General features: G+C 49.3%; 1 protein-coding gene across 3 annotated transcripts in view; it reads right to left on the bottom strand.

The window, feature by feature from the left end:
- Window positions 1–110: 110 nt before the first annotated feature.
- Window positions 111–15841, bottom strand: part of DOC2B (double C2 domain beta) — a 31155-nt gene continuing 15424 nt past the window's right edge. The window contains exons 6-9 of one of the 3 annotated variants that reach the window (XM_036340946.1): window positions 14345–14502; window positions 2384–2465; window positions 1305–1401; window positions 111–797 (exon numbers count right to left, since the gene is read on the bottom strand). In XM_036340946.1, coding sequence (XP_036196839.1) covers window positions 661–797; window positions 1305–1401; window positions 2384–2465; window positions 14345–14502 — 474 coding nt within the window. In that variant the 3' untranslated portion in view covers window positions 111–660. Of the gene's footprint in view, window positions 798–1141; window positions 1402–1755; window positions 1891–2383; window positions 2466–14344; window positions 14503–15841 lie in introns of those variants that run through there. The other 2 variants (XM_036340945.1, XM_036340947.1) reach the window with 2 other exon arrangements.

Raw genomic sequence — 15841 nt, 5'->3', positions numbered from 1 at the left:
TGGTTCATTTCCAGCTCCTCGATTAGATGGGAAACTCCCTGAGGGCAGGCCCTGGGTTTCAGCCATCCCCAGAGGCTTGTGAAATAATCGAGGGAAGTATTTGCCAAGTGCCTACGTTCATTAGGAGTTCTGGGAAATTCACTAGACTCCTGGCTCTCAGGTTAACCTTTTCCCATCTGCCCAGTAATGCCAGAGATGAACGGATGTAGTCAGAGTCCTGTCCCCAATCTCCTCCCCCAACGCCCTCTTCCTAGTGTCTGCCTCAGGAGTTCTCACTGGACCCACCAAGGTGCCCCTGCACTCCTGTTCTCTTAGCCCTGGTCCCCTGTGCCTTACTGCTGACCTCGAGTAGGGTGCTTCCTCCTGGACAGCCCCGGCCCCATCCCTGGGGTAGGTGCTGAGGCCAAGCTCCTCTCTGGCCCTGTCAGGCCCCAGGGGTTGAAAGCAGGTGGGGCCCTCTGCCCTTGTTGTCCCTCGAGGTGGCTGGGTCCTCCATGGCCTCCAAGAAGGGGCTGCAGTGGTTCTATGTCCGAGCAGGTGTCCTGGATCTCCCCCATCGTGGGGGCCGAGGCCCTTGGTGGCAACTGAGGAAGCCCAGGGCCAGGCCTGTGTTGGGCCAAGTGACAGGCAAGGTTGGGTGCGGTGGCAGGTGGGGGCCGGTCAGTCGCTGAGCACGGCCCCAGGGAGTTCGTTGGTGAGCGTGTGCCAGCGTTCGATCCGCTTGTCCTTGTTCTTCAGGCAGTCAAACCAGTGCTTTAGGCGCTCGCCCTTGGCATTGATGCCCAGAACAACACCGCCTGCAGGAGGGAATTTCAGGGGGCAGCCAGGGGCCTGGGGCAGGTGCTCTCACGATCCCATCCCTCTGGAACCAGTGCCCCCCTCCCCTTCCCAGGTTCCATGACCCAAGGCTGGACTTTGCACCTTGCCCACAGGGCTCTAAGGGTGGACAGTAGTCTTACTGCCATGCCACACTCTTGGCCCTCAAGATCAGGGCCCGGGACCCTGCCCTTCCTCTACCCAGGACCAAGGGAGAGAGACAAAAAAGAGCCAAAAGGGCCAGGACAGCAGCTCTACTGTGTGCAGCCACCAAGCCCACAGGGATTCGGGGCTACAAGGGGTCAGAGTTCAGCCCGAGGCGTGGACCATCACCACCTCTCACGCTTGCTCCACCACAGACTCCTGTGTGACCCTCCCGGCCTGTCTCTTCCTCTGCCACACGGAGCTGGGCTGGATAACGTCTGAAGCTCCTCGTGTGGGGGCAGGCGGTCTGTGAACCCAGATTGCTCCAAGCCATTTCCTCTTACCAATGAAATCATTGGATTTTCCAATGTCGTAATCCCAAACGGTGACCTCCAGGGTCTTCTTGGCCAGGTCCCCATGCTTAATCTCATAACAGAACTCCTGGTGGCCAGAAGGGGAGAGTCAGGGCTAATGCCACACGGCCAAGAGTGCCCTGAGGTATGGGGAGGGCATGAACTGAGGGAGGGGTGGGTGAATGGAAGGTGGTCAGTGCCTGGTGGTGGACAATGGTGGATTCTCATCCATCTTGTCCACGTATGCCTGAGAGCCTGGCCGGGGTCCTCAGGGCCCCCTTCACTCCAACCCACCTGCCCCTTTGACACTGAAGCCTCTCTCTCAAGATTCCCAGGGCCTCCTGTTGCCAGATCAACTCACGTTTGCCAGTCTTGGTGTCCTTGACTTCTCTTGGGTCTGGCTATGCTGACCACTGGCTTCCATGGTGCTGTGCTCTCTGGTGTCCCCCTCGCCCTCTGGAAGCGCCGCCTTTGCCTGCCCCCCGCATTGCTCAGGCTCTGCCTGAGGCCCCTGTGCTCCTCGCCATGATCATGTCTCCCTTAGAGCTTCTCCATCTCCCTCACACCTCCTGCTCCACTTTTTTTTTTTTTAATATATTTTATTGATTTTTTTAGAGAGGAAGGGAGAGGGATATAGAGAGTTAGAAACATCCATGAGAGAGAAACATCCATCAGCTGCCTCCTGCATACCCCCTACTGGGGATGTGCCCTCAACCAAGGTACATGCCCTTGACCGGAATCGAACCTGGGACTCTTCAGTCCACAGGCTGACGCTCTAGCCATTGAGCCAAACTGGTCAGGGCCCCTGCTCCACTTTCAACTCCACATCCAATGTAGCCACAATCCCGTCAATTCCACCCTCTGAAAATCTTTCTAGGCTGCTCCCTCCCCTCCGTGTGCATCACTTCGGCCTGGTTCAGCCTGGCCGGAGCCTCTCCCCTGCGCCCCAAAGCTGGGGGCTCTCCCGTAAGCGCCCCCCCCTCCCGCTGTGACCCTTGAGAACCCAGTCCCTCCCAGGGAGAGAGGGAGAGAGGGAGAGGACCTCCTGCGGCTTCACCCGCCCCTGGTACCTCGTTGAACTCCGGGTTCAGGGTCTTCTTCTTGACTGCTGTCTTATGTTTGGATTTCTTGTCCACATCTGGCTTCAGATATCTGGAATTACAACCGATGGATAGGCAGGCAGGGGGTGGGGAGAAGCTGTGGGTACAGATGGAGCCAGCAGGGCTTGGAGAGGAGCACTTTGTCCCTGGAGAGATACTCAAGGCCTCCCCATTCATCCTAATCCTCAGAGTCTCCAGCACGTCTCTGTGGCTAAGCTGGCGGTCAGCTACAGTGGAAGCAGTATGGGGCTCCCTCCACACCTGGAGCCTCTATCCCTCCAGGAGAGAGGATGTTCCTTGTGTCTGCAAGTGTAATGTTCACAAAGCTCACATGCCTCACCAGGAAAATATTTTTAGCAGAGTCAATCCCTTGTTAGAGCTTTTTTTTTTTTTTTTTTTTTTAAGAATAGCAGATTTGTTGAGCTATAATCCACATACTATAAACTTCATCATTCTAAAGTGCAAAATAGCGGTCTTTGGTCTATTCCCAGAGCTGTGCAGCCATTGCTGCTATCTTGCTGGAGCTCTGAGAAAGGAAAGGCCTTTGGGCAGCAGCAACAATGCTTCCTAAGGGAGAGGGCAGCTGGGCTATGAACCAGCTTCTCCATGGACATTAGCTCCTTAGACTCTGGGGCCTTCATCTGAGGCTCAAGGGGGCAGAGGGAGCTGCTCAGCACAGGACTGGTGTTCAGAAGCCGGGACAGGAAGCGCAGAACCTCCCCTTTACAGAACCTCTCACCCTGTTTCTATAGATAACTGAGGAACCATTGCTCTGCCCTTGCTGGAGGTACTCTGGGGGTGAGGACCACATCTATCTCACCCACCACCAGCTTCCTGGCACTGGGTAGGTCAATGAACATCTGTTGAATGAATTACTGAATTCCTAGAAGTGAAACTACCCGCCCAAAGCCACACACGTGTCAAGCTTCTTCCTTCACTTTGCCAAACTGACCTCCAGAAAGGCCGTACAGTTGACATGCAGTGCCCTTGACAAAGTGGCGTACCATCACCTTAAAATCGGCATCATGCAGAGTGAGAAGACTTTTGTTTCTTCCCTTAAATTTATAACAAGTTGGACAACTGTAACTCAATAAAGGATCCCCTGCTCAACACAAACATGCTTGAGAGATTCATGCCTCTGAAGGTGGGCATACTGGAGTGAGCAGGGAGGCGGGCAGGGGAAGGACAGGGATGGTAGCCACATATGCAGTGTGGCGCCTACCACAGCTCCAGAGTAGGGCAGAAGCAGTGTTCTCCCAGGAAGAGGCACCCCTCTCCTCCCCCGCTTCCCATCACAGCAGACCCCGGTAGAGGTGCTGGGAAGTCTTAAACAGCAGAGCAGGGCCGACCGACAGCCATTGCTGGCAGGGACTGGGGCTGTGGAACATGAACTTGATTCCTCTCCTCCCCAGCCGGCCCCCTTATGCGTGCGCGCACACACACACACACACACACACACACTCACTCACTCATACTCTACCCATCCTGGCAGAGCCTGGTAGAGGCAGTGGAAATGCTTCCAAAACACAGTGGGGGCAGTGACCATGAGTAAAAGGGAGGTGGTGCTGGGAGCTCACAAAACCAGTCCACCACCCACCACATTCCCCCACCACAGTGGAGGTGATCCCCACCATCCCAGTGAGTGTGCAGTATTTTCCTTAACCGGCTGATGCTGCTCCACAGTGATCCCAGAGGCCCAAACAGTGCCGGTAACAGAAAATAAAACTTTAACACCATCTGCTGGGGACCAAAAGAAAGTACCCTACCTGCTGAATTGTTGAGAACAAAACAGTAGATAAGAAATGAGTTCACTACCCCAAATGGGTGGGCAGACAATCCATCAAATACCATGAGCAACCAAGGTACCGTGGGAACACAGAAAGAAAATAGTCTCCAAAAAACCCCTCAAAGTCCTGGCAGACTGACTTAAATGGCAGAGAATTTCAGGTTGCAGTTGTAAAGAACCTCAATGAGACGCACGAGAACTCAGAAAGGCAGCTTAATGAGCTCAGATATAAAATCTGTGAACAAAAGGAGTACTTTACTAAAGAGATTGGAATTACAAAAAGAACCAAACTGAATTTCTGGAACTGCAAAATGCAGTAAATGAGACGAGGAAGGCGTTAGAGAGCACCGGCAATAGAGGAGATCACTTGGAAGAGGGATCTGAAGATAGAAACCCAGAACTAAGTCAGGAGGATGAGGAGAGAAAACTAAGTTTAAAAAATGAGTGAGCCCAGCTTATGTTGCTAAGTTGGTTGAGCATCCTCCCATGCACCAAAAGGTCACCGGTTCGATTCCCAGTCAAGGCACATGCCTAGGTTGTGGGTTCAATCTCCGGTCAGGGTGTGTGCAGGAGGCAACCGATAGCTGTTTCTCATATTGATGTTTTTCACTCTCTTCCTCTTCCTCTCTCTAAAATTAATAAAAACATTTTAATAACAGTATACAGAATTTTGAGTAAAATGACTAACAGCAGGAAATAGCAATTCTACTTCAGAATAGGATTTTAAATAATTAAAGGTTACAGGGGAAAAGGGGGCATTAAAAATAACCAGAATGGCTGCAATTTTGTAACAAATGTAGAACATAACTTATAACAAAATCATAAAAATGGAGTTGCCATTAGGAGGACTATTGTATGTATGATACACTGTACACTAACCTAATGACAACCACAAAACAAAAACCCAGAGCTGAGATGTGAAACATAAATGAGAAAACAGAAACAAATCATAGAAAACTGCTAAACTAAAATAGCAGATGGAATCACAATGGAAAAGAAACAATGGAAATACAGAGCAACCAGGAAATAAAAGACAGCCCTGGCTGGTTTGGCTCAGTGGATAGAGCATCGACCTGTGGACTGAAAGGTTCCAGGTTCAATTCCAGTCCAGGGCACTTGCCTGGGTTGTGAGCTCGATCCCCACAAGGGGGCGTGCAGGAGGCAGCCAATCAATGATTCATCATTGATGTTTCTATCTCTCCTCCCTTTGTCTCTGAAATCAATAAAAATATATTTTAAAAAAAAGATAAAATGGCTAAAGCAAGTCCTCATGTATCAATATCACCCTAAATATAAACAGATTGAACTTACCAATCAAAGGACACAGAGTAGAGAGATGGGTTTAAAAACAAGACCCAGCTACATGTTGCCTCCAGGAGACTCGGCTCCAAAGACAAACATAGGCTGGCAGTGAAGGGCTGGAAGATGATCCTCTAAGCCAGCGGTTCTCAACCTGTGGTTCGCCAACCTGTGGGTCGTGGCCCCTTTGGGGGTCGAACGATCCTTTCAAAGGGTCGCCTAAGACCATCGGAAAACACATATATAATTACAGATTGTTTTTGTGATTAATCACTATGCTTTAATTATGTTCAGTTTGTAACAATGAAAATACATCCTGCATATCAGATATTTACATTACGATTCATAACAGTAGCAAAATTACAGTTATAAAGTAGCAATGAAAATAATTTTATGGTTGGGGGTCACCACAACATGAGGAACTGTATTAAAGTGTTGCGGCATTAGGAAGGTTGAGAACCACTGTATATGTGTTTTCTGATGGTCTTAGGCGACCCCTGTGAAAGGGTCGTTCTACCCCCAAAGGGGTCGCAACCCACAGGTTGGCGACCAACAGGTTGAGAACCGCTGCTCTAAGCACATGGCATCCAGAGAAAAGGGTGTAGTACTTCTATCAGACATAATGGGCTCCAAGATAAAAAAGGTAACAAGAGACAAAGATGCACATTTTATAATGATAAAGGAGATAATTCATCAAGAAGAGATAACACATCCTATCTAATAAAAGACAAAAAGGGTAATTAACTGTACCTCCGGTACGCTTCCCATTGGCTAATCAGCAAGATATGCAAATTAACTGCCAACAAAGATGGCAGCCACGCAGCTGAAGCGAGCAGGAGGTTTGCTTGCTCCAGTGATGGAGGAAGCCAAGGTTCCCCGCCTGCGGGGCCTGCTCTAAGCTCTGAAAGCAAAAGCAACAAAGTTTCAATTATAGAAGCTAGACAAATCCCAGATACCTGCTTTCAGCCAGCCACGGCCTCAGAGCTGGGAGTGCCAGTGAAGGCAACAGAGTTTCAATTATGGAAGGTAAATAAATCCCAGAATAAAAAAAAAAGAAAAAAAGGAGAGGCTGGGAGCTTCAGTTGCAGGCCAGCCTGAAAACGGCCCTCAGCCCCTCACCCAGACTGGCGAGGCACCCCAGTGGGGACCCCCACCCTGAAGGGGGTGTGACCAGCTGCAAACAGCCATCAGCCCCTCACCCAGGCTGGCCAGGCACCCAAGCGGGACCCTCACCCTGATCCAGAACACCCTTCAGGGCAAACCAGCTGGCCCACACCCATGCACCAGGCCTCTATCCTATATAGTAAAAGGGTAATATGCAAACTGACCCTAACAGCAGAAAGACTGGGAATGACTGGTCACTATGACACACACTGACCACCAGGGGGCAGATGCTCGATGCAGGAGCTGTCCCCTAGTGGTCAGTGTGCTCCCACATGGGGGAGCTCTGCTCAGCCACAAGCCAGGCTGCTGGCTGCCGGTACAGCAGTGGTGGTGGGAGCCTCTCCTGCCTCCTCAGCAGCGCTAAGGATGTCCGACTGCAGCTTAGGCCTGCTCCCTGCTGGCAATTAGGACATCCCCCGAGGGCTGCCAGGCTGCCAGAGGGATGTCTGATTGTCAGCTTAGGCCCAATCCCCCAGGGAGCAGGCCTAAGCCAGCAGGTGGTCATCCCCCGAGGGGTCCCAGACTGCGAGAGGGCACAGGCTGGGCTGAGCGACCCTCCCCCCCGAGTGCACAAATTTTTGTGCACCAGGCCTCTAGTTACTATATATGCACCCAACCTGGGAGCACCAAGTTATATAAAGCAATTACTAACAGACCTAAAGGGACAAACAAACAAAAATACAATTAAAGTAGGGGACATGAATACTCCATTGACAGCTATAAATAGATAAACAGAAAGTCAATAAGGAAATATCAGCATTAAATGACACATTAGACCAAATGTCTTAATTGATATTTATAGAGTGTTACATCCCAAACAACAGAATACACATTCTTCTTAAATGCAGACAGAACATTCTCAAGGATAGGCCACATGTTGAGGGCACAACAATAGTCTCAATAAATTTAAAAATGAAATCATACTAAGCATATTTTCCAACCACAATACTGTGAAACTGAAAATTATCTACAAGAAGAAAGCTGGAAAAACTACAGATAATGTAGAGATTAAACAACATGCTAGTGAACAACTATTGGGTCAAAGAAGAAATAAGAGGCCAAAAGATACATAGAGACAAATGAAAACACATTTTTGGGATACAGCAATAGTGATACTGAGAGGGAAGTTTATAGCTTTGCAGGCCTATCTCAAGAAACGAAAAATCCCAACTGACAATATAATATTATACCATAAAGACCAAGAAAAAGAAGAATGAACGAAGCCCCTTTGTTCAGTAGGAAGGAAGGAAATAATAAAAACAGCAGAAATAAATGAAATAGAGAACAAAAAGAAATATCACCAAGGAAAAAAAGAAAAATAAGTAAAATCAGAAATGAAAGAGAAGTTACAATGGACACCACAGAAATACAAAGGATTATAAAAGAACACTGTGAAAGGCTACATGCCTCCAAATTTGATTACCTGGAAGAAATGGACAAATTCTTATAAGTATACAAAGTTCCTAGACCTAATCATGAAAAAGTGGAAGACCTAAATAGACTGGTCACTAGTAAGAATACTGAAACAGTAATCAAAAATCTCTCCCAAACCAAAAGTCCAGGACCAGATCGCCTCACTGATGAATTCTACCCAACACTCAAAAAGAAGATTTAAATCCAGTCCTTTCCAACCTCTTCCAAAAAACTGAGAAAGAGCGAATACTTTCCAACTCATTTCATGAGGCCAACCTTTAATACCAAAACCAGGCAACACACACAAAAAAAGAAAATCACAGGCCAATATCACTGATGGACATTGATACAAAATTCTAAACAAAATACTAGCAAATCAAATGCAATACATTAAAAAGGACATACATCACGATCAAGTGGAGTTTATTCTAGGGATGCAAAGGTGGTCTAACATCCACAAATCTATCAATTTAACTACATTAACAAAAGAAGATGAAAACCATTGAATCAAGTGTCAATAATTTAAAAAACCATATGCTTATAATTGATGCAGAAAAAGCATTTAACAAGATACAACATCCATTTGTGATAAAAATACTCATAAGATGGATACAGAAGAAAAGTACCTCAACATAATATAGGCCATATACGACAAGCTCTCAGGTAACATCATACTTAATGGTGAAAAACTGAGAACCTTTCCACTAATACCAGGAATGAGAAAAGGATGCCCACTCTCATACTGTTATTCAACGTAGTACTGGAAGTCCTAGAGCAATTGGGCAAGAGAAATAAATAAAAGGCACCTAAATTAGGAATGAAGAAGTAGAACTGTCACTACTTGCAGACAACATGATTCTATTTATAGAAAATCCTAAAGACGCCACCAAAAAACTATTAGATATAACAAACAAATACAATAAAATGAAGAATACAAAATCAACATACAAAAGTTTGTTGCATTCCTCTATAACAAAATATTAGAAAAAGAAATGAAGAAAACAATCTCATTTACAATCAAAACAAAAAGAATAAAATACCTAAGAATAAATTTTAAAAAGGAGGTGAAGGACCTCCTTTTTATACTGAAAATTATAAGACACTATTGAAAACAATTTAAGAAGACATAAAGAAATGGAAAAATATTCCATGTTCATGGATTGGAAGAATAGCATTATTATTATTTTTAAATATACTTTATACTTCAAATCTGTATGGAACCAAAAAAGCCCCTGAATAGCCAAAGCAATCTGAGAAAAAATAATAAAGCCAGAGGTATCACACTCCCTGACTTCAATCTATTCTACAAAGCAACAGCAATCAAAACTATACTATTGGCAGAAAAATGGATAGACCAATGGAACAGAATTGAGAGCCCAGAAATAGGCCACATATATGGGTAACTAATTTTTGACAAAGTAGCCAAAGAAAGTTTCTTCAATAAATGGTGTTGGGCCGAAACCGGTTTGGCTCAGTGGATAGAGCGTCGGCCTGCAGACTGAAGGGTCCCGGGTTCGATTCTGGTCAAGGGCATGTACCTGGGTTGCGGGCGCATCCCCAGTGGGGGATGTGCAGGAGGCAGCTGATCGATGTTTCTCTCTCATCGATGTTTCTAGCTCTCTATCTCTCTCCCTTCCTCTCTGTAATAAAACCAATAAAATATATTAAAAAATAAAATAAATGGTGTCGGGAAAACTGGAAAGCCATATGCAAAAGAATGAAACTAGACTGTATATGACACCATACACAAAAATTAATTCAAAATGGATTAAAGACTTGAACATATAAGTCCTAAAACAAAAGACATATAATATAGCATAGATACCAAACTTATGGACTTTGGTCTCAGAGGGGTTTTATGAACTTGAGCCCAATGACAAGGGAAGTAAAAGCAAAAATGAACAGGATTATGTCAAACTAAAAAGCTTCTGCATAGCAAAGAAACCATCAACAAAACAAAAAGGCAAGCAATTGAATGGGAGAAGATATTTGCAAATTATACCTCCAATAAGGGGCTAATCTCCAAGTTATATAAGGAACTCATACAACTCAACAACAAAAACCAAACAGTTGGATTAAAAAATGGGCAGAGGGCCCGGCCAGGGTGGCTCAGATGGTTGAGCGTTGTTCCATAAACCAGGAGGTCATGGTTCCATTCTAGGGTTGTGGGATCGATCCCCAGTACGGGAAATGCAGGATGTTTCTCTCTCATGCATGTTTCTATCTCTCCCTCTCTCTCTCTCTGAAATAAAAAATAAAAAATGGGCAGAGGACCTAAACAGACACTTCTCCAAGGAAGACATAGAGATATATTTTCATGCTCAACATCACTAATCATTAGGAAAATGAAAATCAGAACCACAATGAGATACCACCTCAAACCTGTCAGAATGGTGATTGTCAATAAGAACGTTTTGGGGAGGATGTAAAGAAAAGGGAGCCCTCGTACACTGCTGGTGGGAATGTAAATTGGCGCAGCTACTTTGGACAATAATATGGAGATTCCTCAAAGAATTAAAGAATATTTCCACTTTAAAAAAAAAGGGAATAGAGCTATTATATGGCTCAGCAATCCCTCCTTTGGGCATGTGCCAGAAAAATTTAAAAACATTTATTCATAAAGATAAAAATGCCCCTATGTTCACTGCAGCATCTATCTATAATAATAAAAGCGTAATATGCTAATTAGACTGGACGTCCTTCTGGACAACCTTCCGGACGAAGCCGGAGCTGTGAGGGAATCCCGGGTCCTGGGTGCCAGAGGGAAGCCGGTGCTGGCAGCTGGAGGAAGGAAGGCCTACTCTTGCATGATTTTCGTGCATCGGGCCTCTATATATACAGTATAAAATCCTAATATGCAAATAAACCAAACAGCAGAACAACCAAACAACTGTACAACCAAATAACTGGTCGCTATGATGTGTGCTGACCACCAGAGGGCGTGCACAGAACATAGCGGGCGTAGGCCGTGGTGGGATGGTGGAGCAGGTGAGTGGGAGCACCAGACCAAGGCAGGGCACCGGTCACTGTCATCAGGGCGATGCCTCTGGTGATTACTTAAAATTCTTTGCTTCTGTGCGCTGCAGTCCTGCCCAGCACTTGCACCTGCTGCTGGCGCTGGCCCCGCTCGCAGCCGCTGCCAGCCCCAATTGCCTCTCAGGGCTTCTCCACCTCCCCCTGCTTCTGAGGGGCAATTGGGGCTGGCAGCCGCCTCTTGCACCCGCTGCTGGTGATGGCACTGCTTGCACCCGCTGCCAGTCCCAATCTCTTGGTGCTGCCAGTCCCAATCTCTTGGTGCCGCCAGCAGGTGCGAGCTGTGGCTGCAGGCCCTGATCGCCCCTGAGGACTTCTCCACTTCCCCCTGCTCCTGAGGGGCGATCAGGGCATCAGCCACCACTCATACCTGCTGTTGAAGCCGGCCCCAATCGCTCCATGCCGTCAGTGCATGGGAGCGGTGGCGGCGGGAGCAGGGCTGCTGGCAGACGGGACCAGGGGTCGTGGTGGGAGGGACTGGGTGGGCCAAGACCCACCCCTGTGCCCACCACAGCCTCATGGCCCACAGTTCCTTTCAAGGTACATGAATTCGTGCACTGGGCCCCTAGTATACTAGAATATATAAAAGGCTAATATGCTAAGTGTCCCTCCAACGGGTTGCAGTGATGCGCACTGACCACCAGGGGGGGCAGATGCTCAATGCAGGAGCTGCCGTGAAGCACACTGGCCATTTACAGAGAAACCACGCTGCGGACCTGGGACCCACAAAGCAACACTTGACTTCCCCTAAGTGGGACACAGGCCCTGCCACCACCCAGAGCGACAGCCCACCAAATCGCAGCCGACACCCCATGGTGCAAAATGTGGCCCACAGCCTAGCCTAGCCTGGAAACCGTGGCTGTGGCACCGGGTAATGACGTCATGTAGCAACTCCTGGCTTCCTCTCCCCAGCCACTAGCCTCCTTGCAGTTCCTTCAGCCCAGGAACACAACCCTGGCGTTTCCGTGAACCTGCAAGTAGCCACTGAGCCTGACTTTGACATCTCCACCATGTGACTTCAGACTACTTCCTGCCATAAGAGACCTAGCGTCACAAGTGCAGGCGGCAGCACCTTGCTCCCTTGGCAGCCCCTTCCTCTCTGTCCCCCTCAGACCAACCCCTGTAAGGCGCTCTGCAGGGTTTAGGGAATGGCCAGAACAGCATCCCCCTGTGTGCACCGTCCCGCAGTTTGCTTGGGGCTCAGCGTGTTTGGGACAGCTGTCCCTGTTCATTCATCCAGTCCTAACTCACTCATTTAACTGCTCAGAACTCTGTGCTATGCACGTGCCACCTCACGTGAAGCGATTCCTCTGCTGACGAATGTTTGGCTATTTCCAGGTTATCGCTGTGACAGTGATGCTGCAATAAACAGCTTTCCACCCAGGTAGGGTTTCTAGGATACAAAGAAGGAAAATCATGCAGCCATAGGCGCACAATTTCCTGCTTGACTGGAATTGCCGACGTTCCCCCCAGTGGTTAGAAAGAGCCTCTGACTGTCCTCTGAACGGTAACAGCACATCCCCTCACAGCGGCCTCTAATCCACAGCAAACCATTGTTTTGCTAGTGGTTGGCGTGGGGGCCAATTCACTGTTGTTTTATGTGGAAAATGAGTCGCCCCTGCCCCACGTGCAGGACCCTGACTTCCCCCAATGATCCCGGGCAGCTTCCCATTACACCTGGGTGCTGCCCTGGAGCCTGGCCGCATCGGATTGAAAAAACCAACAGCTTTACTGAGATATAATTCACATGCTGTGCAAGACACCCTTTTAAGTATACAGTTCACCACAGGGAGGCCCGTGCTGCCACACTGCACAGCTCTGGGGCCACTATTCCCATTGGTCATCTCATATTTCTGTCACTTTTTAAATCAAATGACAACAATGGTACAGACACTTTGAAAAACAGTCTGGCAATTACTCAAAAGGTTAAGCACGGAGTTACCATAGGACCCAGCAATTCCGCTCCTAGGTATATACCCAAGAGAACTAAAAGCATGTCCCTACAAAATCATGTATATGAATGTTCACAGTAACATTAGTCACCACAGACAAAAGGCAGGAACAACTAAGTGTCCATCAACTGATGAATAAACAAAATGTGGTCTATCCATACAATGGAGTATTATTTGATCTTAAAAGGAGTGAAATACTGATTCGTGCTACATGTATGAACCTTAAAAACATGCGAAGTGAAAGAAGCCAGTCCCAAATGGCCACACCTGTATGATCCCATATATGTGACATGTCCACAACAGGCAAATCCACAGACAGAAAGCAGGCCAGTAGTTGCCAGGGCTGGGTGGAGGATGGGGCCATGGGGAGTGACTGCTGTGAGCACCGGATTCTTTCTGGGGTGACAAAAGGCTTATAAAATTGTGACGGTGGCTGCACAACTCTATAAATATACTAAACACCATTGGGCACACCGGGCAGGGGCCACTCACTCTCCATGGCCTCTGTGGCTGGACCTTCTCTCTGTCCCTCAGCCCGGGCCCCTCTCCCCTGCTCTGACTGAAGAGGGCACCTCCTTTCTGCTGAGCCAAACTCCACTCTGAGCCCCACCCTTCGTGAGGCTCACTGGGCACCCAGACTAACATCCGTCTTTTGTTTGTGGAGGGCCCAACGCTCTGAGAGTGGTCATGTGACACCTGCTTCACCCCCACCTGCAGGGCCACCAGCTCCTGGGATACAGCTAGATCGCAGCCCCTCTGGGCACAGGGTCATGACTCAGGGACCCGGGCCACCATGCACGACCCGAGTTAGTGTCTCTCCCCAGCGCCACCACGAGCTCCTGCTGACGGGCTGGGTGGACCCTTATCCGCACCTATGGCACCCGCACAGGCGGGGCACATGTGGGCAGCACTATGTCCTGGCGGACTTCCTTGTCCGGATCTCCCAGCTTCTTGGCATAGGCCACCCCTTCCCGCCCCCTCCTGGGCCCGATGGTCACCGGAGGCCTGATGGGCATGAGGAGATAATTCATCTCTATCTGCATGACCCTGGGCAGCCACTCAACTTCTACAGGCCTCAGTTTCCTCATCTGTGAAATGGGGCTGCCCAGACTTAACCCGTGAAGTTGCCAAGGGAGCACAGAAGAGAATTCAGCCTGCAGGCCCCGTGCCCACGGCGCTGCAGGCGCTCCCTCCGTGCTGGCCACACGGACTCCTGGTCTTGTCACCGAACCTCCCGTCCCGAGGTAACAGGAGGAGGAGGTGGCCGCCTGGCCGCACACTCACGTTTTCACGTAGGGATCCGAGTAGCCATTGGCATCCATGGCAGCCAGGTGTGCACAGCGCACGATGCCGACCAGCAGGCCCTGCTTCTGCGAACTGTACTTGAGGGAGATGAGGATGCGGCCACGCTCCTCTAGGGACTTGTCTTCCGTCTTGTCCACCTGCAGGGCGGGCAGTCACTGAGCTGTCCTCACCTGCCCCCGTCCCTTCCCTCAGCCAGGGGCCCAAGGCCAGCCACGGGCCCAGGACAAATGGAGCGGTGAATGGTGAGGGGTCGCCCTGGCCCCAGCCCCTTGAAGGTGCTTCCTGGAGCCTCTCGGGGTACAGGGGGCAGCCCCCTTGGGGAGAACACAGAGGACAGAGCTTCGACACATCCCTGACCCCAGGGGAGGGGGAGCCGGGAGGCAGGTGGGGCTGCCAGGCCTGTGCCCCTCTCGGGGATCACACTCAACTCTTGGCCTCACTGTCTGGCTTCCCCACCCCAGCCAGCCTGATGCTTCTCCACTCCTCACCCCCTTGAGATCACCCGTATCCACCTTCTGGCTGCTGCTCACATGGACCCCTCTCCTCTGCTCTCTGTCCACCCAGGCACACCAGCTGGAACCCCACGACCCCCAAGGGCTCCTGTGACGTGAAGGAAGACCCACCGGCCCCACTCCCCCGCCCAGAGCAGGCATGGCTCCCGGATCACAGCATTCACCCAGAGCTCCCGGGGCCTCAGCATCTTTCTCACTACAGCGCTCAGGCCGCCGGGGGTGTGTCCCAGACGGGCGTGTGAGTCAACTCTCTGCCACTCTGGCCGGGGCCTCGCTCACCCAGGGCTCTTGTGCTAGTTTGTGTGAGGTGTGGAAATTAAACGATATAAAGGAGTGTGGGTATTCCCAGCTGTTTTCTTTGGTGTGGGGAGCGGGGTATAAGAACTTTGGGTCCCTTCCTAGGAAGACCATTAAACGGTATTCAGTGTTTACTGAGAACAAAGGAGTTCTCGGACTAAATAAAATCTAAAATGCAGCATCAAAATGTGTCTTTGTGGCCGGAGCGTCCATTCTAAACTGCACTCCTGTGGGGGCCCTGCGCCCCTAAAACCAGACTAACGAGCTACCAGTGGATTCAAGCAAACTCTGCAAAACCCAAGCATGCCCGGTACAGGCACGCACACTCGCCACCCACGTGCACGCACCTCACACCTGCATTCCACGCTCACATGCGCCCGCGCCCGCACACTCGCTCACATGCAGACACGGGCTCACTTGCCCACACAGTGGCTTATTCATGCCGGGGATCAAATCCCAGGAACACAACTATAGTGGGAGTTTGATGTTGCCTTTTATAAGTGACATAGATCATTTGGAAAAACTGGGTTACCTGTGGTGAGTGACTAATAATAAAATAAAAAGGTCAGATCCATCACACAAATGTCTATGAGTGGGAGAGAGTGTGACAAGGGAACACGATTCGATCAAGTTATGCAAGAAGGCAAAGCTGGGGTTCTGGCGGGGA

This window comes from Myotis myotis, unplaced genomic scaffold, assembly GCF_014108235.1.
Source record: "Myotis myotis isolate mMyoMyo1 unplaced genomic scaffold, mMyoMyo1.p scaffold_m19_p_17, whole genome shotgun sequence".
Taxonomy (NCBI): domain Eukaryota; kingdom Metazoa; phylum Chordata; class Mammalia; order Chiroptera; family Vespertilionidae; genus Myotis; species Myotis myotis.
The sequence above is the reverse complement of the archived record's forward strand: the minus strand, read 5'-3'. Positions and strand labels throughout refer to the sequence as shown.